This window comes from Clarias gariepinus, chromosome 21, assembly GCF_024256425.1.
Source record: "Clarias gariepinus isolate MV-2021 ecotype Netherlands chromosome 21, CGAR_prim_01v2, whole genome shotgun sequence".
NCBI classification, from domain to species: domain Eukaryota; kingdom Metazoa; phylum Chordata; class Actinopteri; order Siluriformes; family Clariidae; genus Clarias; species Clarias gariepinus.
The window spans coordinates 25,136,209-25,153,983 of NC_071120.1; the positions used below are offsets into that span (position 1 = coordinate 25,136,209).

Below are 17,775 nucleotides of genomic sequence, written 5' to 3' on the forward strand. Positions count from 1 at the left end.
CCCTATCATATTTTTCCCAAATAAATTACCCTTTTTCCCATTAGACCTCGCCTCGTGTCCGTGCTTTATGGTGCTGTCCGTGCAAAATGGGACGAACCCGTTGCAATGGTGAGCTCACAGCTTAAACATGTCAATACAGGCTACGAGGAGTAAGTGAGTCCCTGGTCCTCATCTAACAATGTTTCTAATATACCCAGTCATGTTTTTGGCTATTAGGCCAGAGTCTGTATTTATTCTCAATACTTTTATCAATTCAGTCAATGTTTGTTGTTTTCGTAAAATGATATGATCGTGGCTTAGTTTTTCATGTCTTACATTCCTGATCCTCATATGAAGTTTAAAGATGGCTTTTCCTCTGGTTGCTGAACCCTAAAAAAAAGTTTCATATATCTATATGTATATTTTGAATTATATATATGTCTGGTCGGTAAATAACATATTATATATGTTATTATATTACCATTACTACTAAAAAAATATATTTTTACAATTACTACTAAAAAAAGCAGCCCAAGCAGCCTAATTTAAATTACTATGACCTTCAGGCAATTACTAAGGATGAATGTATAAACTCTGGAAATGTATCACACAGTGCCCCATGCTTATGGGAATGTTCTTAGTCTTCATTTAACCAAAAACATTCTATCCTTATCTTACTGTTCAGCCAGATGAAACCTTTTGTGTCCTCATCCCTTGTTGCAGACCTCTAATCTCGGCCTGATGTACTATATGGTGTTTATTGATGTTTGTTGGTGTTTTTGAATATTCCTTAACCCTCAACTGCTAAGTCGCTTCTACTGTCGATCTGATGTTTGGTTTGAGGATTTGTACAAAAAAAAAAAAAGTTCTCAAAAACAGCCACAGTTTAAACTTTCAGCTTTATTCAGGGTAGTGATCTAATGCCTATAGGCTGCCACCTCCTTATAGGACCAACGCAGTTAGCTTTATGTCCTTCAAACTAAACATATATCATTTGGTTGTCACTTTAGGCACCAGGGACTCACACTATTTATACCTTGTTATTCCTCGTCACTGTTTCTGTTCATCAGAACTTGACAACCTAATATGAACTTTAAACAGAAAGAAGTTTGTCTAAAGAACAATACCCATCTGTCCTCATATGACTGTCTTAGAACATTTACTGTAGTTGTGAGGAAATATCATGTCTGCAATTGAGAACATTCAGGTCTCAAGTGGTTCTCTAAGATGGCCAGACTGAAGAACCTTACATGGTTCTTAGTAAAAACCAAATGGCAATTACTGTATATTAGAATATTAGATTTCCATGATTCCCTAGACAAAATCCATTGGCAGTTAACTAAGACTTCCGAACTTTACTGTGCACCCTTAAAGTTTGCTTTCTCAGCGTGGTGTTTTGTCTGTGCTATGGCTTGATCCCTATCATCTAACGAGCAATGTAACCACAGCTCTTCCTCACCCACTTCATCACGAGAGTTAAATATTGGCAGCTGACAGCTCCGTTCTCGGTTGCTCCGTTACTTTGCACTGCAGTTCATTGAAATGTGATACGCGGTTGTTTTAGCCCATGGTGCTGAGTACAAGAAGACAGACGCCAGCATGAAGGGTTTTTGCGGTCTATGGCCAGGATTGCAAATGACTCAGAGGAGATAATGCATTAAAATAAGATGTTCTCATTGTTTCAGAGTGCGTAGACACGATGTCATTGGGTATCACCAGCAATATAACTGCAATGCCTTCGTAAACGATGTGGGTGGACTTCACAGCGATGTGTGCAAAAGTAGGAGTCATTAGATATATCGTTTTTTTTTTTTGCTCTGAGACATCTAATTAAATAAATTGTTACCTCAGTGCATGACTTAACATATGCTTTGTGCAGTACTTAATTTGAACTGGAAGTTTTGGTTTGCAATAATAAACACTGCAAAAGCTAATTGCAAATAAGAGTATGCAATTTAGAAAAATACACATGCTCCATGCTGTTCCTCAAATTACTTGATCACACTAAAATGAATTAGTCTGTCGTTTTTGCTAATCCAAGATCTCATTATGTTTGGCATCTACAGGAAGTCAATCTGTGGAAGTTGGGAGGCGTCCAACCTCCACCTTGACATGTAGGGAAATTAATTCTTTATATATTGATGAAAGGACCACGTTTGGCACTCGGTTGATGTGTTATTAAGAGAACAGCCAGCACTGCAAGTTTTTTACACTTTAGATGGATTGGGTTCGAATTCTGCTTCGTGCATATGCAAATGTATTCTAACAGGACACCACAGTTTATAACTTCAGGGTGCGCTCTTCAATCCGAGCTCAGGAGACTCTCTGTGAGAGGATTTGCATAAACTCCCAATAGTTTATGTGGGTTTCCTCAAGGTTCTCTGGAAACTTTCCACCTCTGAGGTGGGCTGGCATTTCAAAATCACAACTCAGTGTGAATTAGTGTGTGGGTGATCCCATCCAGCATCTCCACAACCAGTGTTGTCAGGATAGACTCCAGGTCCAGTGCCATTTCAAACCAAAATAAAAAGTGTTTACTAAAGATATACACACCAATCAGACATAACAACCGCTAAATGATGGCATGGACACCATTGTTTATCCCAGGACAAGGGCAACTGTTGAGGGATTGGGAATATTATGCAGCTGTTAGTTCTTAAAATTGAAGTGTTGAAGCCAGAAAAAAATCTAAGTGACTTTATCAAGGGCCAGTATATGATAGTTAGACAACTCGGTCAGTAGACACCAAAAGTGATCTGAACTAATTGATGTGTGTGAGATGGGAAGGTTAGCCCAGGTTGGTGCCAGATACCACAACACACCTTCAGAGATCATGTGGAGTCCACGCATTGTCTGCTTAAAGCTGTTTTGGTGGCACCAATGGTGTATGAGTATGGGAAGGGACTAATTCTATTTCAAAACTACTGACAAATTGCTGTGATCCCTGGTTTTTACCCTGTTGTCATTTTATTCAGCCAGAGTTTTTTTTATTTTATTTACAGCATTTGTCAGACTTCCTTATCCAGAGCAACCTACATTTTTTGTTCTTCAATCTCATTATACATCTGAGCAGTTGAGGGTCTTGCTTAACCTGGTTGTTGGGGGGTTTAAACCTGGGACCTTCTGTACTGTAGTCTAATGCCTTAAACCTCGGTCACAAATATTCTTACGGACAACAGAATTGAGACGAATCACCCTGTTCCTACAAATTCAGACCTTCGTGGCGGGAATGAAAGTTTTGTACAGCCTCCTTAGAAAGAAGGTTTAATTCTAAAGAACAATTTAAGGAATTCTTGAGAAAATTCTTGACTTTTCTATCATATGGTGGCTGTAGAGTTCTTACATTCACCTTAAGGTTGCATTAGGACCTTCCTACAGCCTACATAAGGTGGTCGTACGGCACCCATATGTGCAACTTACGGTACTCTCGAGTAGTTGATCGGAACATCTTCGGTCTGTCGGCACATTTTGTCATGGTATATAAAATGGCAGCTGTCCAATTTGTCTGTTGTGAGAAAAATTGTGAAGATAATAAATTGTTTTTGAGATGGCAATAATGCCGAGAAGACTGCAGTTCCACCAGTTGCAGCTGCAGGTGCAAGACGAAGAAGATCTAGTAGGTGTAGCAGCAGGATGAGCACATTATGATCTATGCAAATATTGCAGATTAAAAACATAGACCCCTACCTGCAAGATATGCAGAAATATCCGGATAATCCAGAACTGGCGAAGAAATGAACTGTCATCTCTAGAAAAATGAGGAATCGGTGCACATGCAGCTTTATACGGACCCCATAAGAATGGCACAAATGACGAATATTGTTTTATACAGTGTTTATTGATACTCATACTGTATAAATAACTAAATGTGTTCCTGTGGCCTACCTACAGCCACCGTAGGAATAGGGGCTCCTGGAAATGTCTTCTGAACCTGAATCATCCACGATTGTCGAGTTGTTCCAAAGGCACGCCTAAAGTGGCTCTACGAAGAGTGGATTTCACATCGCATTCCGAGAAAATCTTGGACAAAACCATCGACCTGACCACAAACTTATGACCAGGCCAGTCACAAACGCTGGATTCTTATAAAGACACCTAAAGAAGACCGTAGGAAATGCTCGTTCGGACGGCGTTAGCAGCTGTTTGTATGGGTATTTGTGACCGCTGCTTTAACAATTAGTCTTTCAACCTAAAATGTGCATATCATCCTTAATTATCAGTAAAGGGACTGAAAATTCCGATAATGCGCCTGATTACCTGACCTTCTAATCCAGGCTCTTTGTCTTTAGAGTATATCGTATTCATTTTAATGTGGTTCATGCGTTCCAGGCTTGGTTCACTGACCTGCTAAATGATGAAAACTCTGTCCCAGATTCAGGTGTTTACCACATGCGTTCGACATTTGTTTTCTTTTAGGATTTTACCAGCATTTTGTTCTACTCGTTTTCCTCTACAGTCCTAACACCATTTTTTTTTTCCATTAGAGACCTCAAAGGCGTCTGTAAAAACAAACAAAACAAAAAAAGGTACAGAGATCAAGTCCACAGAATCATAAGTGGTTGTGTCTGGAGAAGATTATTAGGGCATTAGCATTTTCCGCACAAACACTACATAATGTTTTTTTTATTTTCACTTTTTTTTTACAATTTTTTTTTATTCTTTTTTGCAAAAAGAAGGACAAAAAAAACCTAAAAAGCATCATACATTATTTTCCCTATTTCTTTACTTTCAGCCATATAAGAGCTAAATAAAATGAAGATTTACTATATACACCATAACAGTCTGTATCACAAGATGCGAAGCTGGAAAATCAATGATTATTGCGGTTTATTGCCTCGTTGTGACTTTTATTGGCCAAACGCCGTAATGTGCTATGGAACGATGCAAGAAGCTTGTTCCTCAATTGGATCATTAGTGCTGGAGCTGTTCTTATTTTTCACTACCCTAATGCTCTCCATTCGTCAATGTGTTTTCATTCATTCATCAAGTACTGAGCTGTAGGGTCGCTGGGGGCCTGAAGCCTATCCCAGGAGACTTGGGGCATAAACCCAGGGCGTACACACACATACAGTACACACACTCACATTCTCATTCACGCACTACGAGTAATTCGTGAACGCCAGTAAGCGTGATCTGCATGTCTTTGCTTTTTGGGAGAAAACTGGAGGAAACCCACCAAGCACAGGGAGAACATGCGCACTCCATGCATACAGACACAAGATGGGAATCATACCCTGAAGGTGCAAGGTGACCGTGCTAACCACTAAGCCACTATGCCACCCTGAGCTTACCTTTTCTTTTTTTCTTTTTTTTTAAATCATGTGACTTTAGGGACGCGGCACGTCTGGGTTCGATTCTAGGCTAGGCTCGATTCCCGTCTTTGTGTGCATGGAGTTTGCATGTTCTCCCCGTGCTGGGTGGGTTTCCTCTGGGTACTCCGGTTTCCTCCCACAGTCCAAAGATATACTGGTTAGGCTAATTGCCGTTCTCAAATTGTCTGTAGTGTATATATGTGTGTGCCTGTGATGGATTGGCACCCTGTCCAGGGTGTACCTCGCCTCGTGCCCTAAGCCTCCTGGGATAGACTCCAGGTCCCTGCGACCCTGAATACAGGATAAAGCAGTATAGAAGATGAGTGAGAGTGAGTAAGTGAGTGACTTTAGGGTCAGCACATGGGGAAGCTGCATTATCACCAAAATCTAGAAACAAATAAAACAAGAGATTATGAAGAAACTATCGTATTTTGGAATTTTGAGGTGGCAGCTTGACTCGTATGACAAGTGCATTCGCATACTGTAGGTACTGTATGATTTGTCCCCCCTATTTGTGAAGCACATACTTGTGATTTGTTTTAATATGAGCACCCATGGCAGAGCTCTACTCCCTCTTGGCACCGCAGTTTTCATGTGTCACTAAATCAGTTACTTGGCTTGGCAACAGCTCTTAGAACAGTTACCGCATACAATAGACTCTGGCAGCAACAAATAGGTTTGAGACCAACCCTGAGGCAGTGAATGTCATTCGACTTTGACTTATGACCAACACCCCATGAGCCAGATGGCACATGCAGCAAGAAGCTCTACAAATAATGTTACTATTCATGTCAGTTTTATAACCAATGCCTTCTTTATTTCTTATTATATGCCCTTCGCCAACTCTGGATCTCTATGCTATGTGATGTTGCTTTGCTTAGAAGACAAGAACGGCTAAAACATGGCGAAAACACAACTTTTTACATACACAGGTTCCCCGAGGGCGGAGAGACTAGAATGGATAAGGTATCAAAAGGAGGATTTAAGGAAAGCTGGCATAAAGTAAATGGGCTCACAGGTTTCCTAAGGCTTAATTTTGTCTGACAACAGCACCCCCAATGGCCATAAGTAAGAATACACTAAATGGTATAAATAATATTTTTTTATTCTTTTTATTATTCTAAATAACTCGCACTCACTAACTCATTTTCTATACCGCTTGCACTATTCAGGGTCACGGGTTTCTTTATTTTGATTTAAATTACAAATGACCTTCTTATATGAACGCTCTGATATGATCTCATCTATGATTGGTTAGATGCTTTACTTCATACGGAATGTGAGCAAACACGATCCATGTAAACACACCTAATGTTTCAAACCATCCTTCGCTGATATTCTTTGATCCTGGTTTTGAACTTCTTCAGTTTTACATCCTTGATAATATTTAAAGTATTAAAATCAGGTTATTCCTTCTATAACTGTTTACTTTGTGCCTATTTACTGACTCTTCCTTACCACTCCTCCATTTTGGCTGCATTATATGTTTATATAAACTAATTATGAACATAGTCTTGGATGGTCTATGAATTTCCTGTTTATTCTACATAGAAATAAATCATTTCTAATCTATAATTTTCAATTTGGATAAAACTCAATACTATTCTATTCTCTTCGTTTCTAAATATCTTTTCGTTATGGAATCAAACTTGTTATTAAATATTTGAATAACTGTGTTGGATGGAAGGTAGCACAGTTGTCTCCCACCTCGAGGATTGGTCCCGCCTTCGGTCTGTTTGTACGTGTGTGTGGAGTTCTCATGTTATCCTTGTGCTTGCTGGGTCTCCTTGAGGTTTTCCGGTTTCCTCCTACAGTCCAAACCCATTTGGTGACGTCTGATTGTCTGCATCAATTTTGATATATTTGTGTGAATGTGTTGGCACCCCAACGTTGGCTCCCTGGCATAGGCTTTAGGCTCTATGACAGTTTAAGTACTATACTGTAGATAACGGATAAATAACGGATAGATGGATATGGTTCAATTTCCGCCTCGAGGTTTGTGTGGCTGGAGTTTGCATGATCTCCCCGTACACATGCAGATTAGGGAAATCGGCGGTCCCAAATTGCCTGTAGTGTGTAATCGCACGTGTGAATGAGATCCTACCACGGTCAAAAAAATGGGTCTAAATACAACTGGCCTCCACAGTCCATAGTTGGACTACAGAGGTTTCTAGATGAATAGATGGATGGTTGGATGGATGGACGGATGGAATACATCATAGGCTAATTACACCATAATTGCTGGTGATGGTGAAACAAACACAACATCTTGAATGATGTCACTTTTGAGTACAAAGATCTGCTAATTGGATAGCGTGTTAGTATTCTTATTAATTATTTCAAACCGTGAGCATGTGTCCTATAGATATCTTTGAGACGCTTGCCATTTCCGTTTTCAGGAAATGTTATAATATATATCTAAAAGCATTATCTTAGCAGCTACAGTACGTATGTTGGTGGCATTTAATATGCTTTCACTTGGTCAAAATCAGGGCATCCCTAGTGTCCATAATGGCATTTACTTTATGTGTATTTGGAGCGCACGTGCACATGTGCTTCGTTCTTTTCCCATGGTTATTTTGATTCCCTGTGACCCGTGAGTCTCTGTTATTCATGAGCCATCTGCTTGGCTGGTACAATAAGGGACAGCAGGCAGAAATAAACGCTCACAGAGTCACTTCTTTCCCTGCATGGTGTTAGTAGGATTAACGTCTGTATACCATGCTCTCTCTATCTGTGTCTCTTTCTCTCTCTGTCTCTCTTTCAATTATTATCACTTTTCTTCCATCAAAATGGACGATCTTAAAATTACAATAATAAAAAAAAAAGAAAAGTAATCAAAAGTCTTGTTATTTAACTGCTCGACTGGAAATCCCTTTTAACAGCATGTTACGTACTGTTTTGTTTCAGCTGTTTCTTATTTGTATCTGGATTAATCCCTCTCTTGCTTTTTCGCTCAGCAGTCCGCTCTGGTACGTGTGCACAAATATGGTACATGGGGAGGTGAGTTTTTATTGTTCCATCAGCATAGAAATCTATAACAAGGTAATTAAATCAGCAGGGCAATGGGAAAATTTTATTTACATGTTCGAAATACTTCTGCTTGGCGTGTTCTCACCCTGGGACTCACCTTGGGATCGCGAAATGATTCTCAGCCTTACTTCAGCGGAGGATAATAATAGTAATAATAATACAATTGGGACGGCACAGCGGTGTAGTGGTTAGCACTGTCGCTCTGCACCTTCAGGGTCTGAGTTCTATTCCCGGCAAGGTTCGAATCCCGTCTCTGCGTGCATGGAGTTTGCATGTTCTTGGTAACTGTAACTGAATTAAGTGTAGTGTATGACATGGTGTGTCAATGCCTGCAATGAGCTGACATCCCAGAGTGTACCCTGTCCTGTGCCTTGTGATTGAGCCTTTCCTTCATATTGAAATATGTAGATTAAATTAAAGAAATGAGAACAAATGTTTTACTGTGACAGGCTGCAAAGTGTCTAAAGATACTATTTAAAATTTGGTTATTTATTTAGCAAACTCAGCAGCAGCCTCATTTCCCCTCTCGTCTGTTCCAACCAATCAGCATTCAGCATCACCAGTGTACTAATCACCGGCCTGATCATCGGTCATCATCTGCACCAGTTTCTCACTCGTTCATAAATTACATTAGAAGCTTTTTTATTCTTAAAGAAATCATAGGTCACTGTGTTCTCAAGACTATATTAACAATACAATAGGGGGGGTTAAGACTTTTGCACTGCACAGTACAGTACAGTGGATAGATAGATAGATTAAAAGATAGATAGATAGATAGATAGATTAAAAGATAGACTAAAAGATAGATAGATAGATAGATAGATTAAAAGATAGACTAAAAGATAGATAGATAGATAGATAGATAGATAGATTAAAAGATAGACTGAAAGATAGATAGATAGATAGATAGATAGATAGATAGATAGATAGATTGATGTAAGTTTTTACGAAGTTTGATTAACACCAAGGCAGTCAGTTCATGTTCTAACATCACCCTGCCTCGTGTTAATTTAGCGTTAAATTTTGCACGTGTCGGATTCAGAGGCGCGACTTGTCTGTCTGCGGTGTACGCTCCTGGCGGGTTTCACACCGAACGTGTCAAATCAACAGTGGCGGTGCACAGACATGCTAAATTTAACCTCTCACTCCTTGCCTTGTATGCTAATGAGTGTAAATGAAATATACAGTCTGGTTAGTGTACATAGTGTGCTTGTGTGTATACCATGCTAGTGATTGTGTAATGGTTATAACCACAGGAAAATAACCTTAGTGTAAAAGCTTCCTGTTCCTCCTGCTTAATAGTCATACAGTATGCATTTGACGTGGTGTTTAATGTATTAATATTAGATTATAGACACATCATTTTGGCCGTATTGCTTTACTTGTATATATTCTTTATATCCACACTTTAGTTATAATGGTTTCATGGCCCAGCGTTATGGTTTGGCGTAATGTTTATGTTTATTACAATGTGCTATTTGACTCGGCACGTATATGACTTCATTGAGTCAAAGTAGGACTTTTGATTGCGCAGAACACACTCATGAGTGTTAAAAACTCCTTTTATGTCTTTATTTTACCCCTCCTATTCTAATGCACGTATCCCAGGGTTTCAGCATCAAGGTAGAACGTTTTCTCTGTTCACTGGTGCTTTCATGATCGGACTTACTGCTTCATGTCTAAAATGCCAGCCTCATAGAGACTCCTTTTAAATAAACTCCTAAACATGTGAAAATGGCTTGGAGCGAGGTCAGGACTGTACGGGCGATTGTGAGCTCCTGTAATGTGTAGTGTGCAAGTGGTGTTGGTGAATGATTGTGTGTGGAGTTCACACAGACAGATACATCTCATCAGCAAGATTGCTAAAAGTTATCCATCGATTTTCACGAATCAGGGGTTTCACTCTCAAAACTGCAGTGGATTTCGAGCCACATTGGCCCGGGATCGTCATTCACGGCCGTACGACATTCCTGAAAACATTCGCAACCATTTAAACACTGTGCGTGAAGTCTTCTGTAAATGTAAAATATAAAAATCACTTTTGCTCAGCAGTACTCATCACAAGTCCCGGTTTGACTTGAACGCCCCATTTTTTTTTTGTACAAGCAAAGAATAAATGATTAACTATTGTATCTTAATATACGAATTCAGTGATATGGTTTTACAGTTTTAGCTGTTTGTTTGGGTCACATGACTTTGTGGTTACACATTTTTTGTATCATGCCATAAGCCGTTATTAAGACAACTCTCTAATATTTCTGCAGACTTTCTACTAACCATCTATTAGGAGCAATCAACCTTAGTCGTTTTCGAGCATTTTAGCCCATTACGTCTCATCCGCAAGCCTTTAATCATCCCCGAAATGATCAATAACACCCCGTGTCCCTCGGGGCATGTATTGTCCCCTTCTCGACATGCCCCCGGTGGCATCGGGACAATAGTGGTTAGGGAATGGGCAGGGCGCGCACCGCGCTCGTGAGGGGGAGATAAACTTGGAAATGTCTCTGTATTCACCCCGAGCTCTGCAGGGACGCATGCAAATGAACACAGCGACGCGGATTGCCACACTTCACCGCTCAAAGTCAACAAGATCCCTCCCTCCCTTTTATTCTTTCTGTCTCTCCTTCTGCATTCACAGTTATCTCAAGTGTCTACTCTGTAGTGCTCCTCTTTTTGTTGTCCTCACAAATAATTTAATTAGACGCGAGTGTATTTGATTTTTTTTTTTTTTTTTTTTTATGGTTCATCTGTGTTGTGGTGCTCATCTTTCTAAAATTCTTTTATCATTATGAGTGTTTTTTTTTTTTTCAGTGAGAGAGAGAACAGCAGTTAATGCATTTCATGCAATGCCGAGTGCTGGTGTTCGGCTTTCCCTGTAATGAGTCAAAGAGGTCCTCTTCATGCTAAGAGGCATCCTAATGTTCTTGTCAGTCGAGAATACCTCCTTACTCTTCCGCAGTGTGACATAGGCAAAAATAATAATAAAATGTTACTTATCAGTGCATTTTCTGTAATTAGAGAAACTCTTGGAAGGCAATTTAAACAGGCTTTTTCAGTACCAGTTATCGCTTAAGGATGTTACTCTATAGAGCGATTACATTAGTTGAAGGTTATAATGTTTAATGGCTGTACAGCTTTTTGGGTGAAGCTACTCGTTGTTACTCCTCACTTATCGTCTCTAAGCTTTATGGAGTGCCAAACCATTGCAGGGCACACACGTACATGCTTATTCAGACGCTCATTTGGGAATGGCAATTATCCTAATGCGCTTTGAACTGTGGGAGGAAACCTGCGTACCCCGAGGAGAAGGCTCACCCATGCCTCAAACACTTCAAAGACATGCAGATTAGACTAATTGGTATTTCCAAATTCCCCATACTGTGTGAATGTGTGTGTTTGTGTGTGTGTAAGTCCCCCTGGGTCCCCCGAGTTCCCTGGAATAGGCTCCAGACCCCCCACAAGCCTGTACAGGATAAACGATATAGAAAAAGATCGATGTTCGTTTTTTTTTAATATTCACTAGAAGGCACAAACCAACTGAACAACTTTCAAATAAGTATTACAAGTAACATCACTTACAAATATATGGTCTTTAGGGACTAGGGAAAAGTAAAGGAGAACAGTTGAACTTTTACAGTCGACAGTATGTATGGTTCACAGCAACAACACTGTGCTGCCTGCAGTTGCACCCGCCTGTTAATCGGCTTAATATGCTTAGCATTCAGCCGGTGCTGATTAAAAGAAAAATGTGAAAAAAGGCAGAAAAATTTTTTAATTGGCTAACCTATAGTCAAATCGCACTTTCCACTATATTTTCCACTGTTAACACAAGATAAATATTATGCAATGCAGTAAAGATGCAAAATAATAAATCTGTGTCATAATGCACCAATTACTCTATTGCACTCGTGTGGACGAGAAATATCTGAAAGCCTGAGATTGTTGATTCTGAAGCTCCTCACAGCTTAATGATGGTCGGAGATGCACTGATGCAACAATGTCTACAACAGAGGTTTTGCCACCATCTCCATCATCCAAAAACTTGTCTGTATCGGCTTCCTGGAGCGGCCTCATGCCTCTAATCTGACTCTAGCTGAATGGTGCAACCTGTGGCTTTGAGCATGCAAAGGACAACAACAACAACAATAAAACACTAACTGTAAGAGGAATTGTTTTAAGAGCGTGCAGTTGTGGGATGTTAAAATAATAATAATAATAATAATAAAGATAATACCAGTCCTGTCTATGCATTTTCACTTAATGCAATATGATATGAAATTGCTATTTATTAAAGAAATAAATAAAATAAATAAATAAAAATAAAAAACTTTTCCCCAGTAGAGTCGTGTTTAATTGGCTGTATAATTGGCTTCAGCTATTCCAAAAATGTTTTCCGATATACAAAATGCACTTAACTTGCTTATTTTGCTTGCAATCTGCCTCACTGGTTTCTAATCGACAGATTTCTATAATGGCAACAAATAGTGGCCAAAAGTATTGAGGCAAAATCAGAATAATTACAATATTTTTTTAGAAATTTATGCAATGAAATTGCTATACAACGATGATTATTTAGCATTAAGTCCTTTATTCTATAAAAACTTGCTGGATCTGACAGAAGACATCTTGACTGCTACTACCTTAGCTACTCACCATTGTCCAACATTTCTCCATTGGGTTGAGGTCTGGTGATGACCCAGGCCATGCATCCATAAGCTGATTGTCATTTTTACGTAGTCGGTTTTTCACTAGTTGTTCAGTTAATCAAAACAAATCTACAGCCAGATAGGCTGGTGTAATGGTTAGCACTGTCGCCTTGCACCTCCAGGGTCCAGGTTCGATTCTCATCTAGTGCCTCCTATGTGGATGGAGTTTGACTGTGCATGGTGGGGTTCTTTCGGGTACTCTGGTTTCCACCCATAGTCTAAAGACATGCAGATTAGGCTAATTGGCGTTCCCAAATTGCCACGGTTCTAAGTTGGACTACAGAGGTTTCTAGATGGATGATGGATGGTTATCTTAATGTTTTGGGCCACCACTTTATTATTCAACGTGCCTGTTTAAACCCTTTAAAAAAAAGGGTTTAAAAAAAAAGAGCGTGAAAGGTAAAACCAAACAAGACTATTGTAACCGTGATCAAAAAGGAGAGACGTGGAAAGGAGGAAAGCAGGACGAAATATAAAAAGAACATGGACGTACCTGATGTCAATCAAAGGGTGACTAACCATAAAGAGTACGGACATGTGACCATCCATGAAAGCAGATGGTCCTTCAAAATAATTGGAGGAGTGTGAATGACATTTGAAGAAACTCTATTAAAACTAACTAGATGAAAGGAAAGAGAGGCTGCATGCAGGTTAGCACAAGCGGCTGAGGCAAAGAGAAAAGGGAGCTTTGAATGCAAATCTTGGCTATGCTTTGTGTAAGGGTGTGCATAGTCTGCTAATGACTAGCAGATAAAAAAAAGGCGGCCTGATGGATTCATGAAGCCTAACGCAGAACAGCCTGGCAATAGAATATTTTTATCCGCCGCGAAGCAGAAAGAGTGAAAGTCTGACAGCTTTCCGGCAGTGGATGCTGGTGGGAGAGGGGATGAGGGAGGGAAAGGAGAGGAAGAGGGAAAGAGAGAAGACAGGTTTTGAGGGAAAGTGTAGCACAGGATTGCTGTCAAGCCTAAAGCAAGCTCCATTTAACAAGCCGCAGGATGGAGGGACAGACACAGGGATGAGCTGAGGGCTGGCAGGATGCTAGAAATATGTCCATACTTCTATCTCTATTCAACACATTGTACTTTTCTGCTTATTACCTGATATGAAAAAAATGTCTTTTTTTTATTTTACTTGGTATGGATATAAAAGAGTAGTGAAATGTATTTTTATTGCTTTTAAAAACATTATTTTCAACACGCAGGCATATTACCTAGTCTTTCCTTTCATATCTTGTTACAGAATTGAAAAACACATAGCTTAGACAGTTTATTAGGTCACATGCCATCTCATCTTCAATACAGCACTCGAAAATCTTTATATTGTCAGGAGACTTGTATATATTTAACATCCCTGACCAATCCGGCCACAAAGTCATAAAGAGACCCATCGAAGCACTCATCATTCCTTGGACAGACTACATTTTCCACCATTACTGCCATTAGTTTCACCGCTCCTCGTCGTGCCAGCTAATTTAGTGCCAGGCCCACTTCCGTGTTTAATTTATCAGCATCCCCAATTGCCTGGGTTCTCATGCTTGCACTGGCTGATAGATGGGATTAGGTCTCAAGGCGTAGATATCCGCTGGTAGTGCTTTTCTAACTGGAACGCTACAGACACCAATTTTAGGGGTGCTGCACTGTGAAGCAGATAATTGTAACAATTTTGAAGGCTCTTACCAAATCCAAAATCAGAATTGTTTGTTTCCTGCGTCTGGATAATCAGGCAAATGTACAGTAGAAAATAGGTTAATTTGAATATTTGGAAACCTTATTCATTCCGTGGCCTAAAAGTGTTTTCCAGAATACAAGGTTTACAAGCTTTACCCGGAATTAACTGTTTTCTTTATGCTTTTGTTTTCTGTATAAAACAATCTGCTCCACCAGAAATGTTCTGTTATAAACCATACAAGAAACTTTTTCTACTTAAGAATCTGAACTATCAAATAAAATAGCAAATATCTCAAACTGACACATTGTTCTTTGTCCTCTTTCCTCAGGAGGCCGACTCTTCTGCCTGGTGCTATGGCTGAATGTTGTGCCAGTGCTGAACGGCTGCCCAGCAAAGTGTGAATGCTACAGTGAACCGAGACCAACTATGGCCTGTCAGCAGCAAGGCCTGTTCTATATTCCTACCGAAATCCCTGTCCGTAGCCAGCGGATATTCCTCCAGAGCAACAAACTCACAGTGGTCCGTTCCACCAGCTTTAGCTCGGTGCATAACCTCACCGTCCTCTGGATGTACTCCAACAACATCAGCCACATTGAGTCCGGGGCCTTCTACGGCCTAGAGAGACTGGAAGAGCTGGATATCGGTGACAACAGTAACCTTAGGATCATCAGTCCATCTGCGTTTCGAGGTCTGACCAAGCTTCACACGTTACACCTGCACAGGTGCGGACTGTCTGAACTTCCTGTTGGGGTGTTTCGTGGACTCTTTTCACTTCAGCACCTGTATTTACAGGACAACAATCTTCTCGCCCTGCACGACGACACTTTTGTGGATCTGGCCAACCTTACCTACCTGTTCTTGCACAACAACAAGATCAAGGTGGTGACGGACCACATGCTGAGAGGGTTGATCCACTTAGACCGCTTGCTCCTGCATCAAAATCGTATCGTTCATGTACAGCAGCGTGCTTTTAACGACCTCGGAAAGCTGACGACCTTGTTTCTGTTTTACAACAATCTCACTATGTTGAGTGGTGAGACGATGGAACCGTTGGTGTCACTGCAGTATTTACGCCTCAACGGGAACCAGTGGATTTGTGACTGCCGAGCCAGGCCTCTGTGGGATTGGTTCAAACGCTTCAAAGGTTCCAGCTCTGATCTTGAATGCCACCTTCCAGTCACTCTTGTGGGGAAGGACCTGAAACGACTTAAAAGCAATGACCTGGAAGGATGCATTGAGAACAGCCATCATTCTGGAAAATTTCTACCCTTTGATGACCCGATAGGAGAAAGTATCCCAAGGTGCTGCCTTTCCGATAACGACAAATCCTCTATCATTTTCAGCAAGACTCTACTTGATCCCTCATCCAACAGCCGTCAAATTACAAACAACCCCCAGAAGGAGAAGGAGAACATATCGAAGACGAAGGTCCTTGAAACGGAACGGATAAAGAACGACACCCGCAGCAAGCAGGGAGTAAGTCTGAATGACGGGCCCTTGGCAACCCTTTCCAACAACCTAGATCAGTCGCTGGACAAACTCAGCCCAGACATGTTGGATATGGAACCTTCAACAGCACCAGCTAAAAAGAAAAAAAAGTGCTCAAAAAAGCCCAAGTCAGATCAGTCATGTTTGAAGAGCCATGGATCTAGTCTTAGAGCACTGGGCCTTCTCTTTTTCCCCATGTTTTGGTTGTCCTTAACCATGTCTTAGTTTAAAGAAGACCTACTTCTCAGATCAGTTTTGCTCATGACAATGGCACAAAAAAAATAATACCTAGAGTTACAGACAGAGACTGTAGAATGGGCTGTGAGGTTAAGCTGCACGGTTAAGAATGAACAACTTCTAAAGCTACAGACACACTTAAAGAAATGGATGCCTTTACAAAACCCATATTATTTAAATGTATATAAAAACTCAGTGCCCAAATGTTTGTTCTATGTAACTTTAAATGTGCCGTGTTTAAGCAACACCGCAGACAGAGTCCTCTTCCCCTTTACCCGCAAAAGCTTACACTGACCAGAAAGTGACTACCGAAAAACACACTTCAAAAAAATATGGAAAAAAAAGAAAAAAGGAGATTATGGGGGAAAAAAATGAAATACAGAGAGCCGAAAGCACACAAGAATGTTGAAGGTGCGAAGTGAAGATTTCTGTTGCCAGTGTTATTCTTCAAAGAGTGATACATTTGTTCAATACTGTTATGTTTTTTTATGTTTTTAAGTATTTCTGTAAAGATACAATGTTTATTTCTCCCTGAAACATGCAGCATTCTGTCTGCGTCACAACATGGTTTTTACAGGTGGCGACCATCAGCGGAATGCTATCTATCTGTTCACTGAGATTGCGATGGAATTATAGATATGCATTTTATTTTACTGGTGAACAAGCATAAATATATTACAAATAAAATATCTCATTTTGTATAACGGCTTTTTTATTTATTATTACGCAGTCTGCTATTGCACTTTTCACCTGCTGTCCAACGTAAATAAGTAATGATAATGATTGGCTGAGTAATTACAGGAACATGTCATTAGAAGCCTGTTTCAATAATCAAACCATAAAACCATGACTGACAAATCAGACACATCTTTAAGGGAAGACAGAAGAACAAATGTTCATTTTATGTGGTTTCATTATGTCTAGAATTATTTGGTTCATTAAAGGGCATGGACAGAACAGCTAATGAGGTCATATACAAATAATGTGCTGTTATAGGAAAATAAACTATGACAATGACAAGGTGACATGATGTAGTCCAATGGTTGCCTTAGACGTCTATGATTCTCATCTCTGGTCCTGTGTGTGTTAAGATTGCATGATCTTCCTGGGTTTCTTGATGGGTTTCCTCCAGTTTCCTCCTACATTTTAAAGAACTGCAGTATAGATAAAGTTTCCACATTATGTCCTGTGATGGGTTGGCACCCCATCCAGGTTGTACCCCGTCTTGCGCCCTAAGGCACAAGGCTCCAGGCACTCTGTGACCCTACACAGGATTAGCATTATAGGTAATGAATGGGTAAAACCTCAGTTTCATTACAGCACATCTAATCCAATGAATTTGAAAGTGG

General features: G+C 40.1%; 1 protein-coding gene across 1 annotated transcript in view; it reads left to right on the plus strand.

Annotated features, from left to right (window-relative positions):
- rtn4r (reticulon 4 receptor) overlaps window positions 1-17,130 on the plus strand; it is an 88,184-nt gene extending 71,054 nt beyond the window's left edge. The window contains exon 2 of the mRNA XM_053480454.1: window positions 15,030-17,130. Within this exon, the coding sequence (XP_053336429.1) occupies window positions 15,030-16,414 (1,385 nt within the window). The 3' untranslated portion in view covers window positions 16,415-17,130. The remainder of the gene's footprint in view (window positions 1-15,029) is intronic.
- The last annotated feature ends 645 nt before the right edge of the window (window positions 17,131-17,775 follow it).